This window comes from Peromyscus leucopus, chromosome 19, assembly GCF_004664715.2.
Source record: "Peromyscus leucopus breed LL Stock chromosome 19, UCI_PerLeu_2.1, whole genome shotgun sequence".
NCBI classification, from domain to species: domain Eukaryota; kingdom Metazoa; phylum Chordata; class Mammalia; order Rodentia; family Cricetidae; genus Peromyscus; species Peromyscus leucopus.
In genome coordinates, this window is record NC_051079.1 from 50,678,814 (window position 1) to 50,691,934 (window position 13,121).

The 13,121-nt window shown below is 40.9% G+C and overlaps 1 protein-coding gene across 1 annotated transcript in view; it reads right to left on the reverse strand.

Moving 5' to 3' along the window:
• The window catches only part of Piezo2 (piezo type mechanosensitive ion channel component 2), a 405,018-nt gene that overhangs the window by 323,044 nt on the left and 68,853 nt on the right, over positions 1-13,121 (reverse strand). Inside the window, 1 exon segment of the mRNA XM_037197168.1 lies at positions 8,722-8,817. Coding sequence (XP_037053063.1) covers positions 8,722-8,817 — 96 coding nt within the window.

A 13,121-nucleotide genomic window follows, 5' to 3' on the forward strand; every position in this document is an offset into this window, starting at 1 on the left:
TAGTGGGAGAGCGGCTGCAGGAGATGGGCATGGCCAGTTCAGCTCCCAGCCCCAAACATAACACAGATGCCCATGCTGTCACCGTGAGTGCTCAAGAAGACAGCTGTGTTCTTAGAGCTACCTTCAGCAATGGCCAGCACTGTCCCTTAGCACTCACTGTGTGGGACATACCCATTGGATACGTGAATTCATCACATGATGCTTCTAAGATGTTCTCACAGCAGAAACCAGCTAATGCTGTCTAGGACATGACAGTTCCTTCATTGGAAGCATCTCTTTTTAACGAACCCCCCCCCCCCAAAAGAGAAATGAATGAATAAAAAGCCGTCCCTCACTTCAGGCAGTGAGAACACAGGTGAACAAAAATGACTTCCTGGAGAGCTACGCAAGCAGACGGCAATTTCCAGTGTACTGCTAATGTCACACGGCAGGTGGATGTGTGTCGCCAGACGGCGGGCACACACGTCGCTGACAGTACTGGAACTCTCACTTATTAGTCAAGGGTGTCCGGCACAAAGCAAATGGCAATGAAAGCTGACCCTGCCACTCACTAACATCCTCCAGGAGAACACCTGTCCACAGGACGATCTGAGCTGGGCCTGGAGGACAGTGCTGCTTGTCTTTTAGTGGGTCTGGGATCAACTGTTGCCTCAGGATACTGCCTTCCCACCTGGGCATCCCACCTGATAACCTGTGAGGTCACATGTATCCATCCACACGAGCATCATGACAGTAGATACATTTGTCATGTATATCAGCACGATGGCTCTCATTCAAGTCAACATTGAACTGCCTCCTTCACAGTGAGCAGCAACCTCTGGACACCGCTTTGTACTGGGCATTCTATCCTTTTCTTCTGAAATCAACAGGATTCGTTGAATAACCGGTTTTATCCACATCTACTCCGAATGCTACCAACTCAGATTCATCTCCCTGGGACAGTGGTTCGCCATCACCGTTTTCATCCCCCTGTCTCTAGACAAGTGCAAAGGGGCACCCTGAAATCACCATAGAAAAGTAACGGCAGAGCTGGGGTTAAGTAGTCAGTTTCCAAAAAACAGTTATACTGGGAAAGCTAACACTCAGCCAGCTGCATAAAACCCAGGGTGTGAAAAGGCCGCTCCAGTGAAATGCCACTCTTTCCTCTTCATCCTCCACAAGACTCAACCACTTCATCCTCCACAAGACACAACACAGTGCCTTGTGAAGGACAGTCTCTTGATTAACATCTGTTGAAAGGCAAAACCAGCCCCACTTAATGTGTTGTCTTATGGAGCATACATAAATGTCGTCAGTCCACACCAATATCTGTTACAATGCCTCCCATAAGTAGGCTCATAGTGTCTTTCCAGACCTGTGTGCTCAGAGCCAAACAAGCTATCAGCCAAAAGTCTTCACTAACTGCCCAGGCTTCCTTCTCCCCTTTCAAAACCCCAGAGGACTTAGCCCTGCCCAAAGCATGAGTCAGAACACCATAGAGGCCAATAGCCAGACCATGCACTCAGTGTCCTGGGCTTGCTGTCAGCCCGCCTGGAACTCAGCCTTCACTGGCAATATAGATCCATAGTAATTGTAGGGTTTTTTTTTTTACTTATTTATTTTTATTTTATTATATTATGAACTTTTTGCCTACATACATATATGTGAACTATTTATGTGCCTGGCACCCTCAGCAGTCAGAAGAGGGTATCAGATCCCCTAGAACTCAAGTTATGGATGGTTGTTACCCACCCTGTGGTAACTGAACCACCATGCTGGGAATTGAACTCAGGTCCTTTGCAAGGACAAGTGCTCTCAATGGCTGAACCTCCTCTCCAGTACCATGTAATAATATTTTAATAAAACAATATATCCCTCAAGAGTTCAGTGTGAGAATTCAATTAACTGAAGCATGTAAATAATAAGATGCACTTACTAGACCATGCTAATGGCTCTCTATTAATAGGCCAATTAGCCTAAATATCATTAGATATCTAGGAGCAAAACATTAAAGAACCTTGGAAATTACTTAATTCTTTGCCATTATTTAGAAAGAACTAATATAGTGTTATCGTGAAGATTAGCAAATGAGAAATATTTCTACATGCCAGATGTTTGGATCTAGCATTACCTGACAATGTTACAAATACTGCTGAACTTCATAAAACTGTGTTTAGTGAGCACTGGCTGCTGCTTTCTTTCAAACCACATACGTTTTAGCACTTATCTCCCATCTGAACAAAATACAAACCATGTTGACCAATACATTGTCCTCAGAATACACAATATAAGACACCTATTGTGTGCCTGGATCAAGAACCTAGTGCCTTCTAAAATTGAAACACTGGGCCATGTGTTACTACTCTTAATTAATTACATACTATTAAAGAATTTAATGGAGGCCTGTCTCAATCCTGAACCCAAAGCACTCTGTTTATGAACAGCAAGAAAACCCTCATTTCCTCTCCTTCACTATTACATTCTTAAATAAAATGCCCATCATTGTAATTGAACACATAAAACATTTCAGCAGACTTGATGTCTTCAATTACTCATGACTGTCTGATCCTAATTAAATTGAAAACAGCAGAATCCTATGGCCTTTTGTACCCTAAGCTTCTGTCTCCAAAGGACCTGTGTATACAATAAACTATTGTATGATTTTGCTGTTAGAGATTGTGGTTATGTTCACAAATGATCATGAGCACTAGACTCTGAGGTAAATTCACTCATTCTATAAACATTGTCTGGTTGCCTATAGTCCAGGCACAATAGTACACATATCAGTATATCCCTGCTACCTTGATGTTTATGCAAAAGAGAGCAAAAGCACACTACAGAAACCTAGGATAAGATCTAAAAGTCCAGGTGGCCTTCATGCCTAATGCTTGCTCAGTCTACAGTGAACCTCATGGCAAAGGATGTTTATTTGCAAGCTGTGTTTTTTTTTTAAACTTGGTGGACAATACAAAAATCATGTCAGAGAAGCTGCAAGAGTTTGATATAGGGGAAGGGGCTTCGATGGGAAGGCCCATGAATGTGCAGGACACACTAGATGGCAAAGAGCTGTTGTTGGAGAAATCCAGGGTGAGAAATGAGGTCAACAGAACTGGCTGGTGGCTGTAGAGGGAAATAGCTGTGCGCTCACTCTTAGTGTCTTAGTGAATTCTGTGCAGCTATAACCAAGTATCCAAGTCCAAGTAATGTATAAAGAAACCTATTTGGCTCAGTGGTTAAGAGCACTTACTTCTGCAGTGGACCTGGGTTCAATTTCCAGAACCCACAGAGCACCTCAAAACCATCCCAAACTCCAGTTCCAGGGGTTCTGATTACTTCTGGTCTCCACAGGCATCAAGCATGCACATACAGCACATACATACATGCAGGCAAAACCACTTATACTCTTAGAATGAAATAAATAACTTTTTTCAAAATTAAAAATAAAAATGAACTACAGGGGTTCTAGAGCTAACTACTGTCTGTGGAATGGATTTGCACTTCATTTAAACTTCTGTCTCCTCATAGGTCTCAAAGAGCCAAATAACCCCAACCAATGTGGATACCTATTTGTTAAGAGGGAAAGAGCCATATGAACTGATATCCAGTTGAGTTCATCAGAGGCTGGGTCATGCACTAGTGTCTGCCACCTTTAGACTTCAGTGTTGGGGTCATCCTCATATCTAATCCTAAGCTCCCATGTGGATTCCTCTACTAAGCTCCCAGCCTTCCAGCCTAAGCTAAGTGAACATCTGCAACAATATACCCAGAACCTGAGGCCCAGTTTATCTGGGACAGCGAGAGAATGACTTGACAGTGCACCTGAAGCCACACCTGACAGGGAGCAGGGAAAACAGAAATGCACAGAGAGGGGGATTGGACAGGGATGGACTGGAGCTGCCATGGCCCCAAGAGACTACCCATCCTTAAGGACTCTGAAACACATACTGGATGACCGTTGGATCCAGGCTGCCCTGGTCATGGGGAGAAGCCTATGTAAGCCATCTCAATGGGCTTAAAGGTCCCCAGTGAGCCTGTGTGTTGAGGTATAGTCCTGGTAGGCACTATTTGGAGGAGGTGTGGATACTTCTGAGGGGTGGAAATCTAGTGGCAGGTCATCAGACAATTGGGCACATGTCCTCAGAGGGGACTGAGATCCCAGGCTCATCTCTTGCTCTCTTTTTCTTGCATCTCAGCCATGAAGTCAACAGTTGACTCCACCACACTCCCTGTCCCAATAGGCTGCCTCTCTGCAGGACGAAATGCAATGAGTCCTCTGGCCATTGACTAAAATATCTAAAATACTAAGCATATCTGTAAGCCCTTCCTCCTTGTAAACTAGCTATCCTTGGGTTTGGTTATAGTAGCAGAGAGCTGATGAACATGGATAGACATCAGCACCACTAAGAAGAGACTGCTGGGCACTGCCCCAGAAAAGCCCCCAGACAGCATGGGAAGGGGGTCTGCCCTCTGAGATGGGGAAAACTCATTTAGAACAAAGTACCCACTATGCAAGGCATTTCAGAAGAGAATCTGACAAAGCCAGAGGCCTCTAGAGGGGGTCATTCTGCAAGAGCAGCTGAAAACTCACATCCTAGAGGAACTAGGCATATCCAGCCAAGTTAAAAATGGATGACGTTGAGAAGCATTATCCCTAAGCCTGTGTGCCAGCAGACATTAGATACCAGGAGCTCTTTCTGGGGACAGCTGCACCTGAGTGACACATCTCATGGTGAGGAGGGCTGTAATGCTGATTTACCTATGGACACATGGTCTGGTTTCTGCAATTCTAGCGGCTTCCGATGGTTCTGTTACTGAAGTCCACTAACGTGGCTCCCCCACCACCACATACACACCTTGCCTGATAGTTCTATGTTGCTTCAACATTCTGCCTGGGTTCTTGGTTTTCCTTTCACTTTTAGTGAATTTCTTATATTAAAATTTCCTTTTTAAAATACCTAAAGTCATTCCTGATTTAGGAAAGAACCCCAAAAGACTCAGAGATAATGGCACATCTAAAGATCTCAGCCATTTAATGAATGAAGTGCCTAGCCTTCCACAAGCCCTTCACAATATTGGAAGGTGACCCCGATCTCTTTTAACTCATTGTTGCTTTAGGCAGGAAACATGCCCAGGAAGTTCAGAAAAGTACAGTTCAGTCTGTTTTGAGACTATCTGACAATACTTTAGAGCAGTGGTTCTCAGCCTTCCTAATGATGTGACCCTTTAATACAGTTCCCCATGTTGCGGTGACCGCCCCCTACCACCATAAAATTATTTTGTTGCAACTTCATAACTGTAATATTTCTACTGTTATGAATCATAATGTAAATACATAATATGCAGGATATCTGACAAGTGACCCATGTGAAAGGATCATTTGGCCTCCAAAGGGGTTATGACTCACAGGTTGAGAACCACTGCTTTAGAGTTCCTAAGAAAAAGGGTGCTCCCAGGACCACCAGCATGTAAAGGACCACATGTTGCAGAGGGTTCCCCTACTAGCTGCTGAAATGGACTTCACCACCCCTAAAAGCTCTTTATTTCAACTCAAGAATTCTCTGACTGTATAAATTACCTTTCTCCCTAATCATATAACACCATGTGTTGTGTACAATGTGTCTCTGGGCAATTTTATTGCCCTGGCACTTGGGTGTATGGAAGGGTAGTCCTAGGCTCAACGTATGACATCACATGTGATAGGAAAGCTCTCTTCACTGAGTAATTGAGAGCAAGTCCTCAAAGGGGATTGTGGGATCCAGCCCCTAACTAGTTTTTAAAAACAGAAGTTTTAATGTTTTAGGATATGACTGATTTTAGATCACCCTCCTTCTCATCAGTACAGTTTATAACCCAGACACCGGAAAGCATCATCCCTATTCAAATAGTCTTCTTCATCCTGCTGATGGCACCAAGGTCAAGACAGGTGGATGTTTCTAACTTAAACAATTTAAATTTTCCATTTGGGGTAAGTCCAAGGCTACATCAAAGAATGTACACTCTAGCTTAGAACATTGATGTTTCCCACACAACAGGCATCTCTGTAAGTACAGTGAGAGGAAGCCCAGTCACACCAGCAAGGATGTCCATCCACACAAGTAGAGAGACAGAGCATTCTGGGGTAGTTGCTGTATGTGTGCATCTTATTTCTAGCTCGGTGTGTCTGTATTAATAATACAGTATCCTGACAAGGAATAATTCCTGCATCAGCTCCTGGGGCCAACTCAAATTTACATATGGATTGGACATGGACTTTCTGGGGAGGCACACTGCAGAGCATGCTGAGAACCGTTTAATGCACCTGGCAGCTAATTCCTGAGATGTGGTTATGAACCCAAACTTTCACAGCTCAGTGCATTGGGGTCTACGTCTGCCCTGAAAGGCCATGGTGCTCCTCTGTGACAGGTACATAGCTTGAGTACATGGACTCCATGCAGGACCTCATACCACCTAAAAATGTCTACCCACTCTGCCTTTACACACAGTCACTAGAAATGCATGGATTTTGAGTCTTACAGATCAGAAAATAAAAATCATGTAGATTATATGAACAAACAAAAAGATGAGGTTATGTTAACATCAGTCATGTTTCCTGGTGCTGAGATGCAGGAAAGAGGAAGGTGAAACACCAGGATGCTGCTTCCGGATGCTGGTGTAGGGGTTTCCTAACCACCCTGTCCTGCCATTCTCTTCTGAGAAGACCAGAGTCCGCAGACGCCTGCATTCTTCTTTGTGCACTGACCTTGTAACTTTTCCTTCACAGGATATGTCTGCACATGCCAAGGACTTGTGGTTTTTTTTATTCTATGTTGTATATACCATCTTCCCAACAGTATACTGAGGCCAGGGTTCTGGGCTTAGCCCAATGAACACCTCCAAAATAGCTGCAGATTCAGGATTAATGACTGGGGAAGGGGAGGACAATCCAAGGACTGTCAGAAAAGTGTGGAGGAAATTCTGGTTACCTGACCTCCAGATAGAACAGGAGCCTACACTATATAGAATAGAAGCAACACATAATTCAGCTGAATATATAAAAGCACTCTCTTTAAAAGCACTGTGTTCTGAAGGCTCACAAAATCTCCCTTTGCAGCATGCATTCAAGCCCTGGAACAGGAGTTACCTGTACATTATAATCTTCTTTCTGAGGCCAGAAATACTATGTTGAACTCTTTAGAGCAAGGTTACAGTGGGTGGAGTTCCATAAACACTGTTGTTCGATAAGGATTTGCATAAACTTCTGTTTCTACAGCTTTTGTTAATTTGGTCTATTAAGCACATGAGTAATTCAGAGCTATCATGAATGTCGATATTCTTTTGGGGTCAGGAAAACAGGTGTAACATCTATAGCTCCAACCACCAGAATGAATGTGCAAAGCATTACCTAAATTCCATAATCAGAGAGGAAGAGATAGATGAAGCTGTTTGCTGTCCTTTGCCCAACTGTGGTCTTTGCTGTTCCTCCCAAAGAGCCCATCACTAAAAAGGCAGTCACCACCAATGGCCTTTCCCACGCCACTGAAGGTCAGGACAAACCTAATTTCCTTTTCCTGTCATAGAAATACACAGTTGGTTCATTCACCTACAACATTTGGCATGGTCCTTATTTCTTCTAATGGCAACATGTCACAAAAACAGTCTATTTTATCCAGCTTGAGGGAGCTTCATTTTCATATTTGTGGAAGATCTTCAATTAAGTGTGATCAGAAACCAGAATGCACTACCTAACTAGACCCCTGGAAAATACTTACTATTCTTTTCTCTGCCTTGCAGAACAATTAACAAGGATCAAAAGCCTCATAAAACCTGCTTTGGATACTGTCTGCAACACAGCTTTGCTTTTACTGTGTACTTGAGGCATATGGAAAAAACAAAAACAAAACAAAAAGCTCAACTGATGAACAAGCAAGGAATTGCAAAAAAAAAAAAAAAAAAAAAAAAAAAAAAAAACAAAACAAACAAACAAACAAAAAACACCTAATTCTCCCAGGAAAATTCTTCAATGTGTCAGATGTTGCTCTGCTCTTTTCAATGACCATGTTATCCCCAACAACACATTATTCAAGTGTATGTGCCCATTTTGCCATACCATGTGCCTTATTTTTATTGACAGTTCTCTCAGTTGTCATTAAACACAGAAACCAGATTTTCTTAGTAAGGTCTACTCAGTAAGGAACTCACATGGAATAGTCCTTTACATTGTGTGAATATATGTCTCTGTGATTGGTTTAATAAAGAAGCTGACTGGTCAATAGCTGGACAGGTCGAGATTAGGCTGGAAAATCAAACTAAGGCCACTGGGAAGAAGAAAGGTGGAGTCAGAGGAGTTACTAGCTAGACATGGAGAAGAAACAGGAGGTGCAAGATGAAAGAGAAGTGATGCCATGTGACTGAATGTAGATTAATATAAGTGGGTTAATTTAAGTTGTAAGAGCTAGTAATAAGCCTGAACTATGACTGAGCATTTAAAATTAATATTAAGTCTCCTTGTCAGTTACTTGGGAACTGGTGGGTGGGAAAGAAAAGTCCTCCTACAAGCTCACATAGGGAGAATGGCTGTGTAAGTCACAAAGACATGTACATGCAAAACAAATTTGTTCTACTCTACCTGATAGGGATTACAACGCTGGACAACCCACCCCTGCTGCCGAGATATTATCCTCCTCACTGAAGAAAGACAAACCCGGAAGTCTAGAAGCATATCCAAGGCGTGTAACTCTGCTATGGAGTCGTAAAATATCTTACCTTGCATCGTTGTTTTGGTTGGTTCCGAGAACAGAGGAATGAGCAAGAGGTAGATAAGGTAGACGAAGGAGAGCCCATTGTATCGGAATGCACATGCTGTGATTGGGAAGAGAGAAGAGAGGAGAATGTCATTAACAAGCACGGGCTAACCCAATAGCAGCATGGACAATGGTATCAAAAATCACATGGTTTCTCTCTCTAAGCAGATAAGTCAATCTCAAAGCAATGAATAGTGTTCTGTGTTCACCATTGCATTGAGTAGGATGGGAAACAGAAAAGTGAAAATACCTGGTCTTTGCCCTTAAATTCTAAGAATGAACTTAGATTTAACAGAATAACTCCATTCAAATTAGTAAAAATAACGTATTAATAAGTACACAATATCAAAATATGTAAAAAAAACAGAACATGTTGAGAGGAAGAAGTTTTATAAACAAAAGAAGTCACATTGTTATCAGGCTTAAAATTGACTGTTACACTATAAGATGTTTTCCATGACTTTAATTGTACCCATAAAGCAAAACCTATAGTGTATTTGCCAAAGGGGAAAAGAAAAACATGAAAAATCGAAGAAAAATGATCAAATCACAAAAGACAGTAAGAGTGGATGAAAGAACAAAAGGCTCTCTAAAACAACCAGAAAACAATGAACAAAATAGCAACATTAAGTCTTACCTATCAACAATCACCTTAGACATCAGTGCATTAAATTCTCTGGGCAAAAGATAGAGGGCAGTGGTTATAGACAGATGGAGGTATGATGTACAAGGGAAGGAGCATGTAGGTTACCTTCAGATGTCCACCTCTCCTCTCCTCCTAATCTAATCCCCCAGTCTCACCTTCAACTCTGTGGTAGACCACGTGCTGCGACCTCCCCTTTCTCTCAGCCCATATCTCAGGTGGATCATACAGCTCTTCCTCCTCAACCTTCCTTCCCTACATTCATTTCTTTATCCCAGCCCCAGTTCCAGAGGAATTCTCTGGGAACCCACAGGCCACTCTAGCTAGGGAAGCTCTTCACTCTCCCTCAGCTCCTCCAAATCCAATCCCAAATCTCATGCCCAGCTCTATGATAGACCACCTGTTCTGGCTTCTCCTCACTCTCTCCCCACCTTCCCATGGAACTAAGTACATCCTGGTGGAACAACCTGCTTTTCACCTCAGTCCCCTTTCCTAGCCCATCCCCATTCCTAATTGTCAGCTCCCAAAGCATAGAAACACATTTTACCAGGAACCCCCAGTGGCCACACCTAGCAGAATCCTAGAAAAGTTCCCTACCAAGGGACACACACCCACCACACACTCCTTATAAATAAAGAGGGTGACTGATGACAGAAATCAAGAAACAAAACCACAACCCAACAAAGACAAGACCAGACATCGGCACCTAGAATTATAGTCGGATGCCTGGACATCAATGTAAAAACACAATCAATGACACCCAGGACAATATATTGCCATCAGAGCTCTGCAAACTACCACAGTAGGCCCTGAGAATTGCAACATAGCCAAAGAACAGGCAAAAACCTTAAAATAGCCTTTATGGACATGACAGAGGTCTTTAAAGAGGAAATTAATAAATCCCTTAAAGAAATCTGTAAAAACACAAGCAAACAGTGGAAGGAAATGAATAAAACAGTTCAAGACCTGACCTGAAAGTAGAAATAGAATCAGAAAGGAAAACTTAAAATTGAGCTTTGAAGAGGGAAATCGGGAAATGAAAAAAATTAGGTAATTTAACAGAAACCTCGGAGGCAATTTTCACCAACATAATAAAAGAGAAGGAAGAGAGAATCTCAGGCATTGAAGACACTGTAGAAGAAATGAATACCTCAGTCAAAGAACATAGTAATCTAAAAAAAAAAAATCCTAGCATAAAACATCGAGGAAATCTGGAACACTATGAAAAGACAAATCTAAGAATAATAGGAATAGAGGAAGAAGAAACCCGTATCAAAGGCACAGAAAATATTTTCAACAAAATCATAGAAAAATTCCCCTAACCTAAAGAAGGAAAGGACTATCAAAGTATAAGAATCATACAGGAAACCAAATAGACTGGACAGGGAAAGAAATTCCCTGATACATAAAAGTCAAAAGATTAAACGTACAAAACAAAGAAAATATTAAAAGCTACAAGGGGAAAAGAGCAAGTAACATATAAAGGCACACCTATTAGAATAATATCTGACTTCTCAACGGAGACTCTAAAAAGCCAGAAGGGCCTAGACAGATGTGCTGTAGACTCTATAAGGGACCACAGATGCAAGACAAGACCACTATACCTAGCAAATCATTCAACCACCATTGATAGAGAAAATAAAATATTCCATGATAATACCAATAATCCCTACACAAGGTGCTAGAAGGAAAATTCTAGCCTAAAGAGGTTAACCACATCCAAGAAAACACAAGCAATAAATAATCCTAGGCCAGTGAATCAAGAGAGGAGAAAACACACACACACACACACACACACACACACACACACACACACAAAACCTACCACTACCCCCAACAAAAAATAACACAAAATAACAGGAATCAACAAACACTGCTCATTGATAGCTATCAACATCAATGGTCTCATTTTCCAATAAAAAGATACACACTGACCTAATGGAGGCAAACACAATATCCTTTTGGTGCATCCAATAAACACATCTTGACATCAAGGGTAGACATCACCTTAGGGTAAAAGGATGTAAAATGATATTACAAGCAAATGGACCTAAGAAGCAAGCTGATGTGACCATTTTAACATCTGACAAATTAGGCCAAACCAAAAACTAATCAGAAGAGATAGGGAAGGACACTACATACTCATCAGAGGAAAAATCCATCAAGAGAACACTGAAATTCTTAACATCTATGCAACAAACAAAGGGAAACCAAGTTCATAAAAGAAACACTACTAAAGCTAAAATGACATATTGATCCTCACATGCTGATAGTGGAAGACTTTAATATTTCATTCTTACCAACAGAAAGGTCATATAGACAAAAATTAAACAGAGAAATGCTGGTTATAAACCAAACCACATAAAGATCCAACAAAGAAAGAGAATTACAGACCAATTTCCTTTATCAACATAGATACAAAAAAAATAGTCAATAAAATACTTGCAAGCTGAATCCAAGAACACAACAAAAATATCATACACTGGGATCAAATAGGCTTCATCCCAGAGATGCAGGGACGATTCAACATATGTAATCAATAAATACAATCCAACATATAAACAAACTGAAAGACAAAACTACTTAATCATTTCATTAGATGCAGAAAAGGCCTTTGACAAAATCCAAAACCCCTTCATGATAAAAGTCCTGGAGAGATTAGTGATACAAGGGACATACCTCAACCTAACAAAGGCAGCTTACAGCAAGCCCATAGCCAACATCAACTTAAATGGACACAAACTCAAAGAAATTCCACTAAAATCAGGAGCAAGACAAGGCTGTCCACTCCCTCCATACCTATTCAATATAGAATTTGAAGTCTTAGCTAGAGCAATAAGACAACTGAAGGCGATAAAGGGGGTACAAATTAGAAGGGAAGAAGTTGAAGTATCTTTATTTGTGAATGATGTGATAGTATACACAAGTGACTCTAAAACTTCCACTGTGGAATTCCTACAGCTGATAAACACTTTCAGAAAAGTAGCTGGATAGAAAATTAACTCACAAATATAAGCGTCCTTCCTATATATAAATGGAAAATGGAATGAAAAAAAAAAACAACAGGGAAAAAACACCTTCACAATAGCCTCAAAAAATATAAAACATCTTGAAGTAACTTTAACCAAAAAGTGAAAGACTTGTATGATAAAAACTTTAAGACACTAGAGAAACTTAAGAAGATATCAGAAGGTGGAAAGGTTTCCCATGCTCATGTTCAGTGGGATTAATATAATAAAAATGGCCAGCCTATCAAAAGCAATCTACAGATTCAATGCAATCCCTATCAAAATTCCAACAAAATTCTTCACAGATCTTGAAAGGACAGTTTTCAACTTCATAATAAAACACAAAAAAATATAAGATAGCTAAAACAAACCTAAATAATTGAACTGGTGGAGGTATCACCATCTCCAACCTCAAATTGTGCTAGAGCTATATTAATAGAAACAGCATAGTATTGGCATAAAAACAGACATGTTGAAAAATAGAATCTAATTGAAGACCTAGGCATAAATCCACACATCTATGGACACCTGATTATTGATGAAGAAGTCTAGAAAAAAAGATGGTATTTTCCACAAATGGTGCTGATTAAACTGGATGGCTGCATATAGAAGAACGAAAATTGATTCATACTAATCATTCTGCACAAAACTCAATTCTAAGTGGATCAAAGACCTCAACATAAAATCAGATATATTGAACCTGATAGAAGA